General features: G+C 34.5%; 1 protein-coding gene across 3 annotated transcripts in view; it reads right to left on the reverse strand.

Annotated features, from left to right (window-relative positions):
• RB1 (RB transcriptional corepressor 1) overlaps positions 1-24,831 on the reverse strand; it is a 168,211-nt gene that overhangs the window by 99,705 nt on the left and 43,675 nt on the right. For all 3 annotated transcript variants that reach the window (XM_040448408.1, XM_040448410.1, XM_040448409.1), the window contains 8 exons: positions 21,812-21,931; positions 15,003-15,041; positions 13,573-13,640; positions 10,428-10,538; positions 7,891-8,033; positions 5,665-5,742; positions 2,725-2,834; positions 1,787-1,864 (listed from right to left, as the gene is read on the reverse strand). In XM_040448408.1, coding sequence (XP_040304342.1) covers positions 1,787-1,864; positions 2,725-2,834; positions 5,665-5,742; positions 7,891-8,033; positions 10,428-10,538; positions 13,573-13,640; positions 15,003-15,041; positions 21,812-21,931 — 747 coding nt within the window. The remainder of the gene's footprint in view (positions 1-1,786; positions 1,865-2,724; positions 2,835-5,664; positions 5,743-7,890; positions 8,034-10,427; positions 10,539-13,572; positions 13,641-15,002; positions 15,042-21,811; positions 21,932-24,831) is intronic.

The raw sequence follows: 24,831 nt of genomic DNA on the forward strand, positions 1-24,831 counted from the left end.
CTTAACATTTTTATTTTATTTTGCTTTATTTTTATTTTTTAATGTTTGTTTATTTTTGAGAGGGAGAGAGAATGAGCATGCATGATTGGGGGAGGGGCAGAGAGAGTAGGAAGCAGAGAATCTAAAGCAGGCTCCATTCTGTCAGCACAAAGCCCTACATGGGGTTCAGACTCCTGAACTGTGAGATCATGACCTCACCCAAGTCGGACACTTAACCAACTGAGCCACCCAGTTGCCTCTACACCGAACCATTATATCGCTCTCAACTGATATTTGTACATTCTCACCTCTCAAACATTATTGCTTTTATAACTTGTACATCCTCTAATCTACTTAAGCCACATTGACTAAAGCCACAAATAACTAATTGCTAAAACTAAAAGATCCTTCTCACTTGTTCTGATACCTGATTTCCTTCAAACATGTGACACTCAAACACCTGCTCTTTCCTAAAATTCCCTCCCTCCCTTGGCTTTTTTGGCTTCATCCTCTGAGGCCCCTTCTCATTCTCTTTAACTTCTATCTAGTCCTTAAATGCTAGCATTCTTTAGGGTTCAGCCCTTAGCCATTCTTGCTATTGCATACCTTTACTTCAGGCAACCTCATCTTTCTTTATGGTTTTAACTTTCCCTGATGATTCTCAAATCTGTAAGAGCTTATATCCTTCTACTTACTACTTCTTCATATCCCATAAATGCTCATGAATAATATTCTGAATATTATTCATCAAATATTCATCAAATATTTATCAAACCTGTTCTTGTTCCTTTATTTCGACTGCCTACTCTTGGCTTGGGTATTCAGCATTTCTCAATTGAATTACTGCAATAGAGCAGTTCAGGGATTTTGACTACGTGTATGGTAATCAGGTCTATGCACGTGTAGTTTAGAAAAATACCTCCTCAGGTTATTCTAATTTGCACCCTTGGTTAAGAACCACTGTGACACACTGAGAGGTCAATTTCTCACTATGTCCTCCTTAGTCCATCCCCTTGCAAACTACTACCATGTAATTCAGAAGCAAAAAAAGAAGGACAAGTTTCAAGAAGAGGGAAAAGCAAGTGTGAAGGTCAAGTATAAAGGAAGAGCTTTAAGCATTCAGGAAACTGGCTAGTTCATCATGAGCAGGCAAACAAGATGAGGTGAGAGAGGCAACAGAAGCTGGATCTTATAGGCACTGTGAAGGAATGTGCATTTCAACTGCAACAGGAAGCAATCAAAGGTTTAATATGGTGAACATGATCTGATTCACATTTCTAGATTACTATTCTGGGGCTCTCTGGAGAATATATTTGGTGGTGGGGAGAGAGGAAAAGTGAGGAGAGTAGACACAGCAAGATCAATTAGGAGGCTACTGCAAAAAAATCCAAAACAAAGAGAAAGAGATCTTGGACAAGGGTGGTGAGACTGCAAATGGAGAACAGGAGATGGACTCGAGATATTTAAAAGGTAGATTCAACAAGACTTGGTAACAGATTAGATGTAGAAAGTGAGGAAAAGGACAGAAAAATGCTTCTAATCCAAGTTTATGCAGAGCAAAGGATAATACATCTTTTTCTTCTTCATTTACTGAGATGGAAAACATTCCCACTCTAGCTTATATTCTTTAAGGACAGACAGAACTATGTCTAATAATCATATCCTCAGCAACTAGTGAAATACCTGGCATGCAAAGACCACTCAATATGTTTGTTGTGTGTATATACAAATATACAATAGAATGAACAAACCCAAAGGACTATAAGGCACAGAATAATAACAGTGAAAATCAAAAGAAAATTCATACCTAACTGGAGTCTGCGGAAGCATCGTATTCACCTCTTCATCAGAGTTACTTTTTCGTGGTGTTCTCTGCATTTCAAAACTAAGTAATGATAAACAAAGTCATTAATATATAGTTTGTGCTTTATGAATCAAAAGAGCAGTATATTACCATCATACAAAATGGTAAGTCAATAACAAGTGATAGGAAACAGATGATTCAAAAGCTGTTTAAGTAAATCAAATTTTATTTTTTTCACCATTGTTTTTAAGTTGGGTTTTTCTTCCACTAGGTTTATGAAAAACAGGTGCACCAATTCATTAACAATTTTTTAAAAGTGAAAGTTAGATGCTATCTCTAAATGCTAGATGGTATTACTAACCAAGCTGTTCAGTATTAAAAAATATCAAAGCTTAAGTTTCTTAACCATTACGCCTTCCAAAGACCTTACTTTGACTTAAACTTGAAACATTCTGTATTTAACCTATAAATTATATAGATTTTCAGTTACATATTCAAAAACTTCATGCTAACAACATAAACATAATAAATTTTTTGTAATTACTCTCAATCATTCCTATTTTAGGATTATACATGACAATTCAAGAGAATATACTTTTGTATTAACATTTAAAAAAAAGAACCAAGCAATAATAGTAGATGAAAGGGTGGGAAAGAGAGACCACTACTTAAGTAAACTAATTACTTCAACAATTTTCTTTTCATGCACATTTTAAAAATTATATTCAATAAAAAATAGTTGTTATAGAGAATAATTCACATTAAATCTCTATTTGTTAATATATGCTTATCAGCTTTATAGAAAGGCATTTGAAGTAACTTATTATAAATGATATTTAAAGATCACAAAGTTGAACAAAAACCTATTTAACCTACGTGTATCAATATCAACCTATAATGTTATAGCAAAAGCATCTCAACAAACAGACCATGTACAATACCTGTCTATAGGATCAGCCTGAAGAGTTTTATCATGATCCAGAAATAATCTTGCATCAAGATCTTTGTTTTTAAGGTAAATTTCTTCATATTGTTTAGAGAGACTTTCCACCTCAAAAGAAAAAAAATACTGGTGATTATCCTTTTCATATCATTTCATCTCTTAGTCCACAGAAGTACAGATTTAATTAAAGAATCTTTGTACAGCATACAATTTTATAATATAGACAGAGTTCACATGCAGTAATAATAGAGCATATCTAAAAGTGACATTAAAAAATTGCTATCTTTTTAACTCTAATCTTAAACGGATTTTATGTATGCACCCCATTCATTAGAGTTTTTTTTAGACAATGATCACCAATAACACAAAATAGTACTGAGACAGATCTGTAAGACAAAAATAAGTATTATTTTAATCAACTTAATTGCCAAGATGCTCCAAATAGCCCATACATCCCTCACTTTTAATCTTCCACTATGATTATGAATATAAGAATATTTTTCAGGGCGCCTGGGTGGCTCAGTTGGTTAAGCATCCGACTTTGGCTCAGGTCATGATCTCACATTTGGCGAGTTCGAGTCCTGCAACAGGCTCTGTGCTGACAGCTGAGTCTGGAGCCTGCTTCCAATTCTGTGTCTCCCTGTCTCTCTGTCCCTCCCCTGCTCATATTCATTCTGTCTCTCTCTCTAAATAAATAAACATTAAAAAAAGAATATTTTTCAAACATTATAACAAACTCCTGATTATACATTCTGCCTATCTTTTCTAAATTCTTTGGTGGCATTCCAACTCCCCGCCCAATTAACATATCACAATGTATTCCTAATCTCAGATACCTTTTCATTTCATTTGTTAGAATCTGTAATTCTTTTGTAAGTTCTGATTCATTATTTTCTAAACATAATTAAAAACCAATGCCCAGTAAATAACTATTTGGCATGACTTCTGCTATGACTTTTAAAGTCAAAGTATTTCTAACCTGAGAGAACTAAAATTGCATTTTAAAAGGAGTGGTAGGAAGAAATCCAGCTAGCGTAAATTTTTTTCTATGTAAGTTTTTTAGGTAGAACAGTTATTCATGTTAATTAAGTTCAATCACTGTGCCCTATCTTAGTGAGGCGCTAATTATCAATCATTTATTGACTGGCAGCTATTACTGCTATTTGAAAGATGCTGGGGGGCGCCTGAGTGGATCAGTGGGTTGAACATCTGACTTCGCTCAGGTCATGATCTTGTGGTTTACGAGTTCAAGTCCCGCGTGGGGCTCTGTGCTGACATCTCAAAGCCTGGAGCCAGCTTTGGATTCTGTGTCTCCCTGTCTCTGCCCCTCCCCCACTCATTCTCGGTCTCAAAAATAAATAAACATTAAAAAACCATTTAAGAAAGATGCTGGGGCGGGGGTGTGGGTAGCTCAGTCGGTTAAGCATCCGACTCTTGATTTCCACTCGAGTCATGATTTCATGGTTCGTGGGTTCGAGCCCCATGTCAGGCTCTGCACTGGCAGTGTGGAGCCTGCTTGGGATTCTGGCTCCTTCTTTCTCTGCCCCTCCCCCAATCACACACTCGTTGTCTCTCTCTCTCTCAAAATAAATAAATAAACATTTTTTAAAAATGCTGGCGTAAAGTTTATTTTAGGATTTCTACTAAAACTGTAATCCTTTCTAATGAAGGAAGAAAAATTACTTTGAGTGTCCAAAATTCTTTAGAGCTGTGAACAGGTTATTTTTTGGCACATCAGTTGATAAGAAAGCTCAGTAATACAACATTTGACCCCATTTCTTGCTTCTCTAGTGTCTTTTGCACTGCATCCCAATCTTAACAAATTAGCTGGAGTTCACTGAACAGACCAAACTATCATAAATCATTGTCCCTTTGAATCTATAATTTCTAACACTGAAAATATCTTTTTTTCTCATAAAGCTTATTCACTTCAGAAATCACATCTCCAAACAATTTTCCACAAAACCCATCTGCCCCACTTTGGATTAGGTGGATATCATAGCACCATGTGCAGACTTGTATCAGACTCTTGCAGACTCCTCTAATGTTCTATTTCTTTGTCTTTTTCGTACTATGACCTTGTTGACTGTGAGTTAAATCTCTAATGAATAATATCTAGCACAATGCCTGGCACACATTAAGCACTCAATAAATGATTGTTGGATGAGTAAGTTTATTAATTCAAGGACTAGCTACCAATTTGGGGAGTAGAATCAGCAGACTAGCTATCTGATTCCATGTCTTTTGGTCTTGATAACTAATACCAGGTGCTTCTAAAACATTGCTTTAGCACTGAGTACTTGTTCTTCATCATTTATCTAAGCATTCTTTTCTCCACATCTTACCACGTAAAGTTCTAGGTTGTTCTGTTCTCATTGGAGAGCAAGATATTTGAGGCAAAATATGAAAAGAAACAAAGATGGATGGCACACCAGTAAGGTAAAACATTTCTGCAATATAATCACAGCCATTTCAACCAAATTTCTTTTCAATTAAGTAGTTTAAAGTATTCCAAAGAGATGCTCCATAATATCGTAATGCCAATAATGTTGATAGCCTCAATCCATGGATCCTATGCTCAAGGATGTAGAGCAAATCAGAATCAAAATTTGATTGTGCATATTTAATTATACTGTACTTAAATATAATGGCCTTCAGAAATCCAAAAGCCCACACTTTGATTTTTTAAAATTTCAGTATAAATCAATTTCTAGTGAAAATTATAAATGCTGCTTATTTATACATCTGAATATATACTCAAAAGGTTTTTCTGTTACTTATATAAAGTTGGCTTAGCACAATTCTACTTAGATTTCTTTCCTTGGGCAAAAAATATTTAATATACAGCAAAGCAACTTTAAGAAATTAGACAGCTATTCCTTCCTCCCAAAAGTCCCCAAACACATTAACTTTTTATTAGTTAATTTTTCCTTCCTACCTCTGGAAGTCCATTAGAAGCTACAATTCCAAGAGAATTCATAAAAGGTATGAAATTTTTGAAATAAACATTTTTCACCTGAAAAAGATAAAGTTACAACACAGGCATTAAAAGAAAAACCTTAATGTCTGTCGCTTTTAACACTAGAATGAAAGTGCTAAATGACATTTTAATCAATGACTTACATTCAACCTAATGTGATACTTATTTATAATTAATTCAATTATTTACTTTTTTATTTACGTGAGGCAGATTTCAAGTCCTAGAATGGAAGTGGAGTAGAGGACTGTTAATGAAATGCGATTTATAAGAAGAAAACCCATTGAAACCAATCTCAGTATTCTGCATTTAACAAATGATGAAAAGATGGCTCAAAAAAATTAGGCAACTTGACCAAAGTTACACAGCTAGGAAGTGGCAGAGCTGGAATTAAAACCCAATGTATCATCAAAGCCAAGACTCTGTACTTCTCCCTACTATCTCTGATTTCTCCCTGAAGCATATTTTTAGGCCACTTCATATTTATCATGATAGCTAGCTTAGGGAACAGTCAAGTATTTTTGCAGAAATTTAGGAAAATAACCTGTTTTTACAAGAAAATAATTTCACACACATAAAGGATACCCCATAATTCAATTCAAAATCACATAAAAATATTTTGTAGAATGATGCATTTTCATACAAAAGCATCCTACATTTATTTAACATAGATAATAAAGACTGTAATAGGAAACCTGGAGTCATATTCCAGGCTGTTGTGCACTTGCAGTATGCTACAAAATTTTAAACAACTTACTTATTTTCATTTAACTTCTCAAAATCTGAAGTCTACATATATTAAGGTAGAAATAATATCAGTTCATATCTTCTACTTCACATATAAGTTATAAAAATTGGCTTTTGTAATACTTTTTGTTTTTTAATTAACTCCCACTTAACTGGAGTATTTATAAGGTAGGTAGTTTTAACTAACCAATTAGTATTAACTAACCAATAATTATATAGCCATAAATGTAACTAATCAATAATAACCAAAAACATTATATGTAAATACCCACTGTCAATTGACTGTCAATGACTACCATAGTTTTTAATCAGCTACACTTTAAAAATCATTCCCATATTCTAAGTTACAGAAGTTATTTAAAATGAAAAAATTTTAATCATTTATTCCTGATTTTAGAAATAAAATTTTATAAGTAGTTCTGAAATCCATAGAATTAACAACCAGGAATTAGCAAACTGTATTTATGTCTGTTCATTACCTTAAGGGACTTAGCAATAGACTGGGTTAAAAAATATTTCAACTACATTTGTCAGCTTATTAACAAAGATTATTTGTGATTCTAGAAAGTAAAACACACACACACACACACACACACACACACACACACACACACACGCGTATAAAGTTGATACATCTGTATCCACAGGTATACATCTGCATCTTTGCTAAAACTGACAAAAGCCACAGTACTAGAATTTAGGTATCTTGGTAAATCATTCCAACACTTCTTAAACTAAATTTTGAGATCATACTCCATTCCTTCCCAGTTGACAGAGAAATTTCAAAGATGCAACATTTCATACAGCTATCTGGCAGTAGTGAACTGTGGACAATATAACAATTTATGAGAGAAACAGCACTGTACACTAAAAGGAGAAACTGGTAGCAGATTTACCAAAGTCTAGACTCTGTCAGTAATTAGCTATCAATCTCTAGAAGCTCATTCACTCATTACTAAAAGGAGGTTGAGTACATTGTTTCTAACATTCCTTCCAATTCCAACACCCCAGATTCTGTGAACAACATAAGCAATTCCAGGATGTTCAAGTATATTCTGTACCATCCATTAGTATCTGGTGTAATATTTGGAAAGAGTGTATAGGCTGAACAGCAATTTAATGTTGATATTACTTAACACCAGGATATTCTTGCAGGGTATTTTAAAACTTAGGAATTATCAGTAGCCACAGAATCAAAGAACAAATTCATTTGAAAACTACTGCCTTAATGATGCACCTTTCAGTGATTCCTGAATAAGGGAGGCACTCTCTTTAAAATCAAAGTAACTTAATATGAAAAGTAATTTTTTTCTAAATATTTTGCTGCAAAAGAATTAGCACTAATTACAAAAGCAACTTGTCACGAAAGAAGTATATACTGTTAGGAAGAACTTATATCTAAATCTACTTCATTTTAAAGAAATCATGAAGTTAAATTACCTCATCTATATTACATTCATGTTCTTTACAGAGAACTTCAATAATTCTTGTATCATTTTCTAGTTGTTTTGCTATCCGTGCACTCCTGTTCTGACCTCGCCTTGGTGTTCGAGGTGAACCATTAAAAGGTATTACAGCTGTTTCTGTAAAAATGGTAAATTAGATAAGAACAATTGCACATTCCACTGTATAAAATAATGAAGTATTCTAACTCGGGGGATCAGAAATAATCTTGGTAACATTCTGCTACTTTTATTTATTAGGCTTCATTAAAAGGCTAATAGTCTCATCTATCTATTGAATATTTGTTTTATTTACTGATAATAGCTTTTGCCATCCCTATTCTCTTCTGCCCCCAACCAGCCCAAAAAGAAACAATTATAAACAAGATGTAAAGCCCTATAGGCAAATATGGAGAAGGCAAGGGAAATAGCCAACTTATAAACTTACTCTAAAATGTATCCTACTCAGTCTGTAAGGGAAAAAAATGTTTCCTATCTTGGAGAGTCTTAAAAAGAGTAAGTATTTATGGATTTAATTGCTAGACATAGTATAAAAATAAATAAAATTTTAAAGTTTGAGCAAAACCCACAATAAATTATACTTTTAAAAAAATATATATTAATATGTAAATATTAATATATATGTATTATATTCATATATATGTATTATGATAAAGGGTGATTTTTTAAAAATCTTCTGTATTGTTTTCAGTATTCCCCATTTAAACTGAAAATGGATTCAACTATTAAAAGAGATTACAAATGACTAAATATAAAATGTATTAACTGCCTCCGGGCCTAACCACCAACTTACAGGAAATTGAGAGAATATAGGAACATGTTAAACTATACAACAAAATGCAGTCAGAAAAAATTAAACCATGTGAAGCTGCACAGAATAAGCCACCTAATTACTTAATAAATCAGTTACAAGAAAAAAAAAAGAGACAGAAAAGGAAGTTTTTTTGTCTCAAAAGCGTATCAACCAGTCATAAGGTAAAGATCTTATTTAGATTCTGATTTAGTCAACCTGTAAAAAAAAAAAAAAGTTTAAAATCACTTTTAAAAGGCAAGTGAAAATCTGAACACTTACTAGATATTTGGTGGTATTAGGTTAGAAATCACTATTGATTTTCAGGTGTGCTAATAGTCACTATGCTTTTTAAAAAGACTACCTTTTAGAGATACATACTAAAATTTGTAAGAATGAAATGGTATACAAAGATGTGCTTCAAAATAATATAGCTGATGCAACTAGGCAGCAGATGGGGCTCCTGGTTGACCATAAGTTATATGTTGAAGGCACGTGATTAAGTACATGAGGCTTATTATACTACTGTCTACTTTTGTATATTCATCTGGAATTTTCATAATAAAAAGGTAATTAAAAGTTTGCCATACTCAATTTAACACCTCATCCTGGTTTCTCCTTAACATAGCACTTAGAAAATTAAAACATGTGTTTGAATAATCCAAAAGAACAAAGCCTGTCAACCTAAAGTAACATCCTACATGAACTTCCTAAACTTGTAAAAATTGAAAAAAGTGAAGAAAAGACAAATCATTACAGAATCATAAATTTTTAAAATATATTGTTTTGTATTTTTTTCTCCCATTTTGGTTTCTGCTACTGATCTTTTTCTGTCAAACCACGTTCAACACATTTTTCCATGAAATTATCATTCAGGAAGATTAATTAGGCTTCAGTTTTTCAGCCACTTTCAACACCACTTTTGACTTCCATGTTTTTTGATCTGTCCTCTATTACTTTTAGTATTATTAATACTTTCATCATGTTAGGAGCAAGGAAGCAGTTCGGCCTAGTTAAGTTTACATTTTTCTGTGGTATAAGTGATTTTGAAATTCTACTCTTGATGCCACCAAAAGAAGCAATTCCATTCTAAGAGGAATATACTCATCTTTGCTTAATACTCTCTATTTCAACAAGTTATTTTCTTTTTATTATTTTTTTTTAGCAACAGTTACCTTCATTTAAAAACACTTCTCACCTCATCACCCACTGAAGTAGATAACAATTATATGCAAAAAAAGTTAGTCACATAATAATTAGCATCCAATAATACAATTTAGGTAATCTCCTCCTGCAGAATGGGCTACTCTTTCTCATGAAGTTTCACCCATATCTATGCCTTACCTCTTATTTTCTCTTTACTAGGAATATTCTACCCCAACTTTGCCTAACCCTCAAATGCTATCTACTCTTCAACACTCAGTTCATATCCACCTCTTTTATATGGTCTTCCTTGGTCTTCCCCTGGTTTCTCGTCGCTTGAACTCTCATAGCATTTACTATATTTTGACCCAGATCACTTAGAAAGTGATAATATACTGATTACTTACTTACTTGTCTTATCTCTACTTCTATACCTTATACTACTTGAGGGCAGAGTCCAGGTCTGATTTCTTTTTTATCATCCCTTCAGCTCTAGAACTATGTTTTGGACCTAGTAGATATTAAATAAACAACTGTTGAGTAATGATGTAGAAGGTGCATAAATTATTTAAAATACTTACTATATGGTTCTTTAAGCAACGCAGGAGGTGAGAGTTTAATAAAATAATCAAGGACACAGAGCATTAACTGAAATGAGATGACGAGATCATCTTCCATTTGTAACACTTCCCCTGAAAATAAAGTAGGTTCACATTGTAAAGTAACAGACTAGAAACAGAGATTGAGATCTTTAAATCAGGGAAAATTGTAGGTATGGGCATATGCATATACTCATTTATTTAAGAGTCACTAAAGGCATATTAAAGCTTAAAATTTTTTGTTTCACAAAAACTCAAGATTTGAAATATATAAAATATAAATGAAATATATAAAAGGTTATGAAATTATAAATGAAGTATACATCTACCATGAGAATTTGACATTTAGCTATTATTATTATAATTCATTCCCTATGTCTAAATTCATTTTGTTTCTGGAGCATCTGGGTGGCTCAGTTGGTTAAGCATCCAACTTTGGCTCAGGTCATGATCTCACAGTTCGTGAATTCAAGTCCCATGTCAGGCTCTGAGCTGACAGCTCAGAGCTGGAGCCTCCTTTGGATTCTGTGTGTGTGTCTCTCTCTCTCTCTCTCTGCCCCTCCCCCACTCATGCTCGCTCTCTCCCCCTCTCAAAAATAAGTAAACATTAAATAAGTAAGTAAATACATAAAATGGTCAAGTGAAGTCAGATCAAATCCTCCTCCAATACCCAATAAAATAAAAAGAAAACATGTACTGGCTAAGTGTCAGTACCAACACCAAATTTAAGAGATACTGACTCAGAGTATCCTCATCTTTTCCTCCTCTTACGTGGAGGGCACAGAAATTGCTGATGAGAGAAGGGTAAAAGAGAGGAAGTAAATGGTAGCTAACTTTCTCATAAACACAGAGACTCCAGTATATTGTGCTGAACTGGGGGCCAATCTGAATCCCAACACAATCCTGTTATGGAAACAGGATGTAATTATCACTATAAATGTTCTATTGTAGAGTTCATTCTAACAAGAATCTCAGAACAACAAAGACTCATACCATTCTAGATAAATTCTCCACTTTCTCCCTCACCCCGACTAAAAATAAATATAATAAAAAGGCTGTACTCATATTGTAGCTCTTTGGGGAATACAACGAGCCAAAGATAAAATGCAAAGTGAGTGAAAAGAGATTTATTCACACTACATCAGAGAAAACAGAACATCAAACACCAACCACAACAGAGAAACTAGAACATCAGGTCAGGGTTGCCTACAAAAAGTCCTAGTAACATGAGGTGGGGGAGAGCATGAGAAACACAGCAATTATGCAAACACAGTACAGAAAATAAAACAAGAAAAGAAATAAAAGAATCACAATGTAAGAAGGGGAAAAAAATCAGAGAACCCAATCTGGAAGATAATACACGAGAAGAAAATGCCCTATGACTCCTTGCACTAAGAAATAAAAAGCACAAGTTATATAAAAATAAGGAGCTAGAAAAGCTAAGGAAAAACTGAGGACCAAATAACACCATTACAAACACAGTTTAGCTCAAAACAGAAGAAAGGCTCGAGACAAAAAACAGTTAATACATAAGAAAAAGACCAAAGATCAGAATAATATGAGAAAAGATACTAAATATGGAGGACAAAAACAATCCAACATAAGACAGCTAAGTTCCTGAAACAGAATAGAATAGCACCTAACTGAATAGAATAATATTTAAAAAGGTAGTGCATGAAGGGTTCCTGGGTGGCTCAGTTGGTGATCTCCTGGTTCATGTGTTCAAGCCCCATGTTGGACTCCGCGCTGGCAGTGCTGACCCTGCTTGGGATTCTCTCTGCCCCTCCCCCACTTGTGCTTTCTCTCTCTCTCTCAAAATAAATAAACTTGAAAAAATGTAGTACGTTAAGATTTCTTTGAAATAAAGTGCAGACCTTCAGTTTAAAAAGAGATATAGTGTTACAAAAAAAAACTAATACAGAATAATAAAAAACAAAAGAGATATTCTAGTTAAGATAATGAACCTCAAACTTAAAAAGAAATCAAGTATTTAGACAGTAAATAAGTGGGGACGCTGGGTGGCTCAGTCAGTTAAGCATCTGACTTCAGCTCAGGTCATGATCTCACAGTCCGTGAATTCAAGTTGCATCAGGCCCTGTGCCAACAGCTCAGAGCCTGGAGCCTGCTTCGGATTCTGTGTCTCCCTTTCTCTCTGCCTCTCCCCCACTCGCACTATCTCTCAAGAAAAAAAAAAAGTAAATAAGGGGCGGAAATTAAGCTAGTCTCCAATTTTTTAATAGCAATGTTTAATGCCATAAAACAGTGTCCTGAGGAAAACAAGTATGACACAAAAATAGGATAGACAGCCAAGTGGTCCTTCAAGTATAAAGCCTATGGACATGACTCATAAACAACACAGAGAATATGGTGCCAAAAAGCCTTTTTTGAAAAACTCCTTCTTGGTAAAGTCCAGCCAGCTAAAGATGAATCAAAATAAAGAACTCAGAAATGGAGAAGCTGTAACAGAGAAGTGACAATAAACTTAGAATCCACCAAAACAGAGAAGTGAGAATAAACAAGTAATTTTAATTATAGAAGAGAATGTATGTGTTATAATCTTTGATAATGTTAATACGAAAATGCAAAAATCTTAAAGTAGGGAATGGGGAGGTAACAGGAAGAGTGGTAATATTAGTGCTCTTTTCTTTCAAGCAGATTAATACCTTTAAATCGAAACACAAGGTAAAATTAAAAAGATTGTAACCTTAATTTTTAATAATGTTTTATAATCTTAGAGAAATTATAACTGGAATGACAGTCTAATTTTAATGATAATTATTTCTAGGTAGGTTTTGGGTAATTTTTCTACACTTTTCTTTGCATTTTCTGTATTATTTGAATTATGTATTGTGACTGTATCATTTTTATAAAAACAGTAACATTATTCTTTAAAAAAAGGGAAGAAGGATAAAAGGATATTAGAAACAGAAATGAAATAAGACATTTCCAAAGCTGCTTCCAGTGCCATAATTACAAGAACTTGCTAAGAGTTCACAAGCCACACAGAGAATTGGGGAGTGGGGGGGCGGGAGTAACATTAAACTGAATAAAAAATTGAGCGTAGTCCAAAAGAATTATCAATTATTGCATTTGAAACATTCACATGTAACAAAAACAATGACTTTACCTTTAGCTAGTAAAAATGTGATCCAAGAAGCTTTTAGCACCAACAGAGAGTTTATTTCAGTAGATAGCCTGGTAAACAAACAGAAAGCAGAAAAAAATTTTACACTGACAGTCTTTATTTTTTTCCTTTTACTTATTTATTTTGAGAAAGAGAGAGTACATGCACACACAAGGTGTAGGCAGAGAGAGGTAGAGAGAGGCAGAGAGGGAGGGAGAATACTAAGCAGGCTTCACCAACAGTGTGGAGCAATTGAGACCCAGGCACCTCTTCCTTCTTTTTAAATTACAGGCCTAAGTTGATTGCGTAAGAGAATACAATCCATTTTAAATGTACAATTTACACATTAACTCAATTTGCTTCAATTCAGTGAGTGGTTTTACCAATACTTATATTTAGCCCATGTACAAAATGTACAAAATACATTTTGTAAAGGAAATATTTAATATTTCAATTCTAATCGAAAAATATGCATAAAAAGTGGTATACTATGATGTACTTGGTTTCCAATTACTTAATACTTTCCTGCCCTTTGCTTTCTAATTAAAATCAACATTTAAGCAGAGAGAGAGAGGTTTGGGTGACTCTACTTTACTAATTTAACACTATGCTTTGATAACTTGTTGGTATTAACAACTGGAATAGATTAATTAATAAACATATAATTTCCCTTTATATCAATCATCTTCAATACCACTAGTTCAGTGGGGCAGAATATCTCATATACCACTCATACAATTTCCAAAGAAAATCTCTAGAGCTCTTACATGGGTATACTGTTGGAGCATGTACCATATACATTTAAAAAGATAATTTGGAAATTTTAATATACACTTCACATTTACTCTTACAAAAACACTATGCTTTTAGTCTTACTAAAGTTAATAAAGTGCTTATAATGGACCCTCAAAAAAATTTTAGCCAGTGAATATGCATTTTCCCCTGAGCAGGTGATATGCTGCACTGAATGAACTTCCACCCTATTAGTTCACCTTGCAGTAAAGGACATGTATTTCGTACCACTGTCTTTGTGAGAAGGTAAGTAATCTGCACGGAGTATAAATCTATGACCTTAATTTATGAGGTAGCATGCTATAATCTATCAAACTAACCCTGACATTAACATGTTTGGGATTATTCCAGAAAAATCTTTAAAAAAAAAAGAAAGAAAAAAAAAAGACAGGGGCAGCTGGGTGGCTCAATGGTGTACAACTCTTGCTTTCAGCTCACGTCATGATGTCATGGTTTGTGAGTTCAACCCCTACATTGGGCTCTGTGTTGACAGTGTAGAGCCTGCTTGGGATTTTTCTCCTTCCCTCTCTCTATGCTCCTCCCCTACTCATGCTGTCCTCTCTCTCTCAAAATAAATAAAATCTTTTAAAAAATAAATAAAAATAAAAGAAGATAAAAATAACATGCCAGGAAATACTTACAAACTGCCAGGTTGTGTCAAATATATATGTTCACATGTCCTAAAAGGAAAAAATAATTATATTACCATTATGGCTTTTTTAAAAGTTACTTTTAAATTTTTTTCATAACTTAGAAATCAATTTTATCATGTTTTATTCATCTTATTTCCAGAAGCATACATCTTATTATTTTTCTTTTTATCCAGAAGTATATATTTTAAAGACAAAAAATTACAGCATTATTAAAAAAGTTAAAGTAGGTTTTTCCAATACATGACATTTCCACACATCACTGTTAATATTTAACTACAAAAGGACTGGATTCCTCATGGGCATTTGTAACTCAGAATGTATTTTGCAATTAAATCTTGATCTAGTTAGAATCTCAGATCAGGTCGTAAAAGTTTATTTAACTATTAGTCTCACTAAAATAACTCAACAGTACTATAAACCATGTTTTTTTAGGACAATGGTGGAGTAAAAATTTCCACAGACCTGTTTCCCAGTGTAGTAACTATAATTGGTTGAAATTATTTTAAAAATCATTTAAAGTCTCTGGAAATTCTCCTGAGGGAATACATCAAAAAAGGAAACATTTGTTCATGAAAATCTACTAACTCTTGGTAAGAACAAAAATAGACTGGAATTCTTAGCAAAACTCACTTCCTCCTCCTCTTTAGCTCAGCATCATAAAGCTCTACCCTGGGCAGGTGCAACCAAGACACAGGACTCCCTCTCTCTGCAGTTCCCAGCCCAGAACTATCACTCTGGGAAAGGAAGGTGGCCAGAATTTCTAATCACCCCCAGCTTTGTATGCAGAAAGTCTATCCCAGGCAAGAGTAACTGGGAGGTCTAGGGCTCCCTTCCTCCACTTAGCTCCCACTCAAAGGGTGAAAGTTCTATTTCAGGCACAGCTGATCAAGAATACTGGGGCCTTGACTTCTTTTACCCCACTTAGTTCACAGTACAGAGGCTCCAGATATGAAAAGCAATCTGAGAAGATTAGGGGCTACCATGTTTTCTCAGTGCCCTACTCTTAAAGTGGAAATGACATTCTAAGAGAAGAGGTGCACATTTCCCATTCTGACCTCATAGCAGTGGCAAAGTGATGCCCAGGAAAGAGGCAAGTCTTCAGAAAAAAGAGGTCTGAAGCTCTCTCCAAAGGAATTAACTTCATTTGGAACACAGTGTGGGAACTTTCAAGGCTAGGTGCCATTGAAAACAATGGAAATTTTGGTGGTGAGCATGTAACAGGAGGCTAGCAATTGTATGAAAGCAACAAGCTGAATCCTAGACCACTTAGGAGAGAACCAGGGGAAGAAGGAGCTAAGAAGAGCCCAAAAAGAACAAGCCTCAAGGCTGACCTCAAAGACTATTTCCGAAAAGGGAGCCAATTTAATGAGATCAGACTGTGAAACAATTTGAGGCCCAGACATTGTCAAAAACAGCAAAATAATCATTCACCAATTAATGGAAGGTATATCAACAAAGTGGTTAACTTAACAAGAGAGATCAGGGGGAAAAAGACTGTCAAAGAGAACGTCTTGAAAATGAGTCACCTCAGAGTGACTGTGCATATGTCCAATGGCTACACTGAAGAGCATTATCAAAGGCTGCACACTGTGGGACTAACATACTTCACTGAAATAACACAGCTAGGCCACCAAACAAATGCAGAATGACAACAGAAAGCCCCACAACATAGGAGAATCAGTACCTAGACTTACTAGGGTGTTATCAAAATGTTCAGTTTTCAAGAATAAATGAAAATATGCAAAGAAATAGTAAAGTATGAACTCTACATGAGAAAAAAGCATGCAATACAAATTGCATTAAAGAGAGCCCAGATGTCAGACTTAACAAAGACTTCAAAGGAGCTGTTATAAATATATCCCCCCCCCAAAAAATAAGTAAATAAGTATATCCAGATAACTAAAAGAAATCATGCTTAAGGAACAAAGAAAGGTATTCTGATATTGTCTCATCCAATAGAGAATATCAATAAAGAGATATTATTTTAAAAGAACCAAATGGAAATTTGAGTTGAAGAGTACAACAACCAAAATGAAAAATTCACTAGATAGGCTCAACAGATCTGACCTGGCATAAGAAAGAAACACTAAACTTGAAGACAGACCAAAAGAGATTATGGTGTGTGAAGAACAAAGAGGGGGGGGGAAAGAAGAAAAATGAAGAGGTTCACAGAAATGTGGGACACCAAAAAACACACCAATACATTTGTAATGGGAGTACCAGAAGTGGGTGGAGAGAGAGGAGCAGGAAAAAAAAATTTAAGAAATAGCTGAAAACTTCCTGAATCTGATGAAAAAACATTAATTTACATACCCAAAACACATAAACTCCAAGAAGGATGAATGTAAAGGAATCCATACCCAGATATATGACAGTAAAGTGTTAAAAGACAAAGAGAAAAACAGGAAAGAGATGATACAGCATGTAGAAAGGAACCCAATAACATTAACAGCTGACTTCTCATGAAACAATGAAGATCAGAAGGCAGTAAGATTACATATTCAAAGTGCTGAAAGAAAAAAAATGTTAACCAATAATCATATCCAGCAAAACTGTGAAGAGTGAAAATAATAAAAGAGACATTACCAAATAATAAAAGAGAATTTGTTGATAGCAGATTCATTAGAAATACTAAATACTAAATATTTCTCACAAGAAATACTAAAAGAAGTTCTTCAGGCTGAAAATAAGTAACACTAATTCATATCCACATGAAAAAACAAAGAGCACTGGAAAAGGTGAAATTATTGTGCTATAAAAGATGGTAATAACTGCGTATTTCTTCTCATAACTGATGTGAAAGCAACTGTATAACACGGTATGTACATAACTGTATTTTGGGGGGCTATAACATATAGAAATGTAATCTATTTGCACAAAAGAGGTGGGTGGGATCAAAGCTGTGTTGGAGTAAACAAATGACACTAGATGGTAAACTGAATCCATAGGAACAAATGAGGAGAACAAGAAATGGCTTAATTAGACAATTAATGTAACAAACTCTATAAATACACACTTGCTTTTCTCCATACTCTCAACTACTTTAAAAGACATACAACACAAATGTCTGTAAGCTGATAAATAAAATGTGATAAAACCACACAGTGGAATATTGCTCCATAATAAATAGTAACAAAGTAGTGAAACATGCTACAACATGGATAATCCATGAAAACATGCTAAGTGAAAGAAGCCAGTCACCAAAAATATGTAAATAAAAAAATGTATATAGACAAAATTACTACCTTATAATAAAAAGTAGTTTATAATTACAAAAAGGACTTTTTGTAATTATAGAAAAGATGTTTAATGTCCAAAGCATTGTTTTAAACTGTAACTTAATGTAACTCAAACTAAAATGCTCTCATACAGTAAAAGATAACTGCATTCAATATATGTCTGTGCTAATATGGTAGCCACAAGCACTTACAGCAAGCTACCGAACACCTGCAATGTAGCTAGTACAAATGAAGTTGTGCTGTAAATGTGAATTATACACCAAAGTATTAAAAAATACTTAGTATGAGAAAAAGAATGTGAAATATTTCATTAATAACTTTTATATTAGTTTTATGTTTTATTAAAATATAACTCATAGCATAAAGTTTATAATTCTAAAGTATATAAATTCAGTAATTTTAGTGTATTCACTTCGTTTTACAACCATCACTACTATCTAATTCCAGAATATTTCTATCGTCCCCCCAACCCCCCAAACAAACCCCCTATCTATTAGCAATACTCCTTGGCAATCACTAATTTACATTCTGTTTCTATGGATATGCCCATTTGGACACTTCATATAATGGAATATATGCTCTTTTGTGTCTGGCTTCTTTCACTTAGCTTAATGTTTTCAAGGTTCATCCATGTTGTAGTATCTAAAAGCACTTTATTCCCTTTAATAGCTGAACAATAAAATAATCTACCTTTGGTTATTATGAATAATGTTGCTATGAACATTTAGGCAAAAATTTTTGTGTGAATTATACATGTTGAAATGAGAGATTTTGAAATATGTAAGTTAAATGAAATGTTAAAATTAATTTCACTTGTTTCTTTTTATTTTTGTCACATAGCTACTAGAGTATTTAAAATTCATGGCTTACCTTATTATATTTCTCTATAATAGCATTAACAAAGCTAATATTAACTTTAAAAGCTACCATTTATTATGCACTTAATATGTGCTGGCAAGTGAGCTAACCGGTAACATTGTCTTATTTAATTCTCACAATTACCCTGTAAGGAAAATATTACTGGCTATATTTTAGACCGAAATTGATGTTTAGAGAAGTTAAGGAACTATTCCTAACTCACACACTCAGTAAATGACTAAATTAATATTCATACTTAGATCTTTTTCGTCATATATATTGCCATATATATATGCACACATACAGTCTGCTCTGAAATGAACAGGCTTTGATACCACAGTTAATTTTCCTAATTGCTCTTCAGAAAAAAGTACAAATAAGATAGGAAAAAAACCTGACAATCCACTTATATAACTAGTTAACAAAAAAGGCCCAAGTGATCTGTTAAGGCCAGATCTGACTGTCATTCTAGATCAAAATCATTCAATGACTCCATCCCCTGCAAGGCAAAATCCAAGCTCACTATCAGTCTGAACCCTTCCTACCTTTCCGCCATCAGCAAAACAAAGTACATAATGCTACTGCTTTGCCTTTGTACACATGCTAATCACTCTGCCTGGGAAGTTCAGTCACAGTTCCTACACATTTTGCTTGGTGAATTTATCCTTAAGCCTTTTCAGATATTGCATTTTATAGTTTTTACTTGATCAAAAGTACCCTGCAATTACCCTTCTCACCCTTGAACATACACGACATTTTGCCCACTATATAATTTCTACTTCTCATATATAATCTTCTAAAAGAGAGCATCACATACATTACTGCACTTATTTTTATTAAAGAATATAATTTATTTACTATAAGCTTCTTGATGATCATAGTGTGATAGATTTTATATCCCCAGCACCTAACATATAACTGAGTACTAACAGACACTTAGTTAATGCTTGTTGTAGTTTCTTAATTTATTTGCAATAAAATAAGCTGATAGCTAGCCTAAAGATTCTTAAAGTATATTCTACAAAACACTATTTCCAGGTTTTAATTGATGTTAAATGCATATAAACAAATATTAGTAGTCTAATAAATTTAGGAAATGATGAACTCAACAGATTCCACATATTTTATTATATAGGACTTTTAAGAATCCTGAGTTGCCAATGTACAGTGTGACTCTTTAAAGGGGATATAGTATATAAATTTTCCCAAATTGGACGAGAAATATTTGTTTTAAAAACATATGTGGAAGGGTGCTTGGGTGGCTCAGTCGGTTAAGCATCTGACTTCAGCTCAGGTAACGATCTCTTGGTCTGTGAGTTGGAGCCCTCCATCGGTTCTGTGCTGACAGCTCGGAGTATGGAGCCCGCTTCAGATTCTGTGTCTCCCTCTCTCTCTGCCCCTTCCCCACTTGCGCTCGCTTGCTCTCTCTTGCTCTCTCTCTCTCAAAAAGAAACAAACAATTAAAAATTTTTTAAACATTTGTGAAGGGGCATCTGGCTGACTCCATCAATAGAGCATGTGGCTCTTGCTCTTGGGGTCATGAGTTCAAGCCGCATATTGGGCATAGAGCTTACTTAAGGAAAAAAAAACCCAAAAAACAACAAACAGTGGCAAGTTTACTATGTTTATTACAGGCATTGGAGTCATCACTGTCTGCATTACCTCATTTAGTACATTAAAAAACCTAAGAGGATAGGCACCATTATCAATTCAGCTTACACACTAGAAAACTAAGCACTAAAGTTAGGTAACTAGCTTGTCCAAGATCACACAGTACGTGTTGGAGCCCAAAGTAGAATACAACTTCCTTTACAACTTTTTATTTACCTAAAATGTTAACTTTCATATTTTTTACCCAAGTGAAAAATGAGCCCCCAAGTGGACACAGCAACAGGCACATGCCAGATTTGGCATCGTATCCAGTGGCAGTGGGGACCTAGATGAAGAGAGTATTAAAAACTTGGAGCGCCTGGGTGGCGCAGTCGGTTAAGCGCCCGACTTCAGCCAGGTCACGATCTCGCGGTCCGTGAGTTCGAGCCCCGCCCCGCGTCGGGCTCTGGGCTGATGGCTCGGAGCCTGGAGCCTGTTTCCGATTCTGTGTCTCCCTCTCTCTCTGCCCCTCCCCCGTTCATGCTCTGTCTCTCTCTGTCCCAAAAATAAAATAAACGTTGAAAAAAAAATTAAAAAAAAAAAAACAAACTCAACCCACATTTATCTTAATTTTATCTTTCTCCCCATTGAACAGTAATGAAAAGTCTTCTAAACCACCACTGAGAATACAAATCATAGCTTGGTAGTATACGTCAGGTACACCTACTGCATGCTTTCTCTTTCTAAACAAAATAACACCATTAGGAAGAAGTTTAAATTTTAAGGTAACTCTTCCATTGAGAACTAGAAGTCTTCTTCTGGCAGAGAAGGCTAAAGTGGGAACTAAGCTTCAAGTTCGTTAAAGCAAATGAGAAATATGAAAGGACCATATATCAATTTTGGAGGAAACATTCAGAATTGTGTATAACTGGATAAAAAAGAAAGCTATAAGAACCAAAAAAACAAACAAACAAAAAAAAACTAATAGCAAAGGGGACAAATCTAAGGGGTAATATCCAACAATATTACTAAACAGAGTTCCCAGACGGAACCTAATCATGAACAGTAACATGAAAAATGGAGGTAATCCTAATAATATTTCTACTTTACCTTTCCAATTTGCTGTAGAGTGCACACAATACCTTATACTTCTTCAACAGTCTTGACATAGCATTATCAACTTTGGTACTCGTATCAACTTCTTTTAGTAAATCAAAGAATTTGTAGACACTAAAAGAAAACAGAAAAAAGTGAATCTGTAACTGAAAAAATGTTTTATTTCATTTTCAAAGCAGAGACATTTCAATTAACAAGTTTATTAGCTCTACACCAAATCACTATTATATTCTTTAGAAGGAATTACTTTTTACATTTTACTAGACTTTGAAGAGTAAAAATCAACTAGCTTCAACTTACACCCCTGTATCTGTATACCTATGCCTACATTTATTTATACAAAAACAAGGGTTATGATAGGCATATACATATTTATTTCCATACCTACCCATATGCTTTGAAAATCATAACTTCACATCTATTTATCTAATTCCAACAAAAAACATGGTTTTTTGAACACATGGTTCATTCCAGCGTTTCCATTTCCATATGTATAACTCTTCATTCACAGTGAGAAACCTAGGATCTACTTATCTTTATTCATTTAGTCAACCCCCCCTGTATGTAACTACCTTCCATCTCCAAAGCTATCCCCTCTCCCATATGGGCACTCTCCTCTCCTGCTCATACTGACTCCCCATCCTAGACTGCCCTCACCCCTCTACATGGACATCTTCCTCACCCTAGGAGACTGCTGACTCCCCTCCCGTAACTGCCCTCACCTCACATGTGCCATGACTCTCTACACTGGCTTACTACACACCCTGCTTGGTCTCTGACACTGCACACCAAGCAGTCCAGATCATAATCCCCACCCCCAACCACAGCCATGTGAATGCCTTCCTTATCTCATTTGGACTCTAACATCCTTCTTGGACCCCGTGGCTCTACCCTATCACAGATGCACATACCTACTTTCTTCACTGCACCCCCCCCCCAGTGGTTTTAGGACTGAATTGTTGGGGAAGGGAAAATAAAAACTGAATAAAATTTTTAAGTTGTTTAAATAATCTCTTTAAATCATTCTTTATTGTTTTCTATAAAAAATTAATCTATGTGAAATATTAACATGTTTTTCACCAATGAGAAACAGGGCACTAAAGACAGCAATCATCAACTGCACCTCACACACTCATTTCTTTTTTTTTTTTTATTTAAAAAAATTTTTTTTTTCAACGTTTATTTATTTTTGGGACAGAGACAGAGCATGAACGGGGGAGGGGCAGAGAGAGAGGGAGACACAGAATCGGAAACAGGCTCCAGGCTCTGAGCCATCAGCCCAGAGCCCGACGCGGGGCTCGAACTCCCGGACCGCGAGATCGTGACCTGGCTGAAGTTGGACGCTTAACCGACTGCGCCACCCAGGCGCCCCTCACACACTCATTTCTAATCAAGATTGTCTAAGGAATTATACCAAAGCAGCTAAATGAACTAAAGGGTAGTCACCAGACCCACCCATAGGCTGTCTGGCAACTAATGAATTATAGGTTTCATTCCAAAAATGGACTGGACCCCTCAGACACTTATCTTGAGAACTGTAAAAATAAAACCTTCAGCTAATCAACAGAGGGCAAAAAACCCAAAAGAAGGTTATTAAAATCCTCAGGATATAGAAGGGACTGGGGCAGCCACAACAAGCTATGTGGAACAGCAAACAAAGAAGCAGAAATAATGTGAAGTAAATGATCATGATGCTGCTCAGAAAAGGGAATGGAGTAAATGTGTAGATACCTCCAGAGAAAAAGAAATCAACTTCAGAACAGCATTTATTCATGAACCATTCTCCATGAAAATTCCAGTTTTTATGAGATATATGGCAATATCTATGGAGGACCATGGAAACGGAATTGTTACTAGGGGTAACTTAACTGAGTATTCCTTCTGTAGCCCTTCTGTGAAGGAAAGAGAAGAGGAAAGGCTAGAGGGAGGAAAAGCAGGTATAAAAAGCCATAATTAAGACACACGGATCTGTAAGTAACTACATATTCTAGAGCAGTGCTCCATGAAATGGTACTGGTTTGTTATCCGTCCACAATTAAACAAGTACAGAAATTGAGGGTAAGCATATAAAAACTTTCACAATTTAACACTAATTTTATGCCTGCTAAATATAATAAAAATAAAAATATAAAATATAAAAATAAAAAATATTACTATAAGTTTTTCATTTCTTTTTTTTTTTGGTAATCAATTGACATTATATATTTTTAAATGTCAGTCCATGATATACTGAGGAAAAAAGTCCTTTACCAAAGCACATTTAAGAAGCAGTGGTCTAGATAACATTACTGGGTAGTTATTAGAACAGAGAGATGCCCTAAGAAAAAGTCATAACAAGTCATTACTACATTTATTTTAGGGAGATTAGTTATGACATGCCCAATTATAAAACAGTGCTGCTTATGAATACTCAGGAAAAAAGTATAGGAAAACATTTGCCAGGAAAATTCTTTCATGTTACAAATAAAAGATGTATTCGCTTTTCTCTTTCATATTTATTTAGTAGTCTATAAATAGCTATATAACACTGAATTGCAGCCATCTGTTTAATTTTATCTTTCCCAGTGGACTGAGTTTCTTGAGGTCACAGACTATTTCTCACCTCCATATCATTAGAACCTAGCACAGTATCAGAGTGCCTAACAGTTATTCCAGTTTTCTTTCTTTTTTTTGTAGGGGAAGGGCATGGAGGGGTGGTCTGCAGAAGGAAAGAGCTCAAGACCTCAACAGTACCTATGGTCGAGTCGAGTCATAAATGCTGATTCTATAAACTGCTTACTTCTCTATTTGCTGTAAGCTATTTAATTCTCATATAAAGTAGCTAATAATTTTCACTTTACAGATGAGGAAACTGAGACTTAATAAAGCTAAGCAATCTGCTCCAAGTCATACAGCTTGTAAAACAACAGAGACCAGATTAAAACCTGCTCTGTCTCAACCAAAGCATCCATATTCTTTTCAATCCTCTAGGACAGATGAATCGTCTAGGTAGATGAAACATCTACCATGTAAAT

This window comes from Herpailurus yagouaroundi, unplaced genomic scaffold, assembly GCF_014898765.1.
Source record: "Herpailurus yagouaroundi ecotype Mexico unplaced genomic scaffold, PumYag 197, whole genome shotgun sequence".
Classification (NCBI taxonomy): domain Eukaryota; kingdom Metazoa; phylum Chordata; class Mammalia; order Carnivora; family Felidae; genus Herpailurus; species Herpailurus yagouaroundi.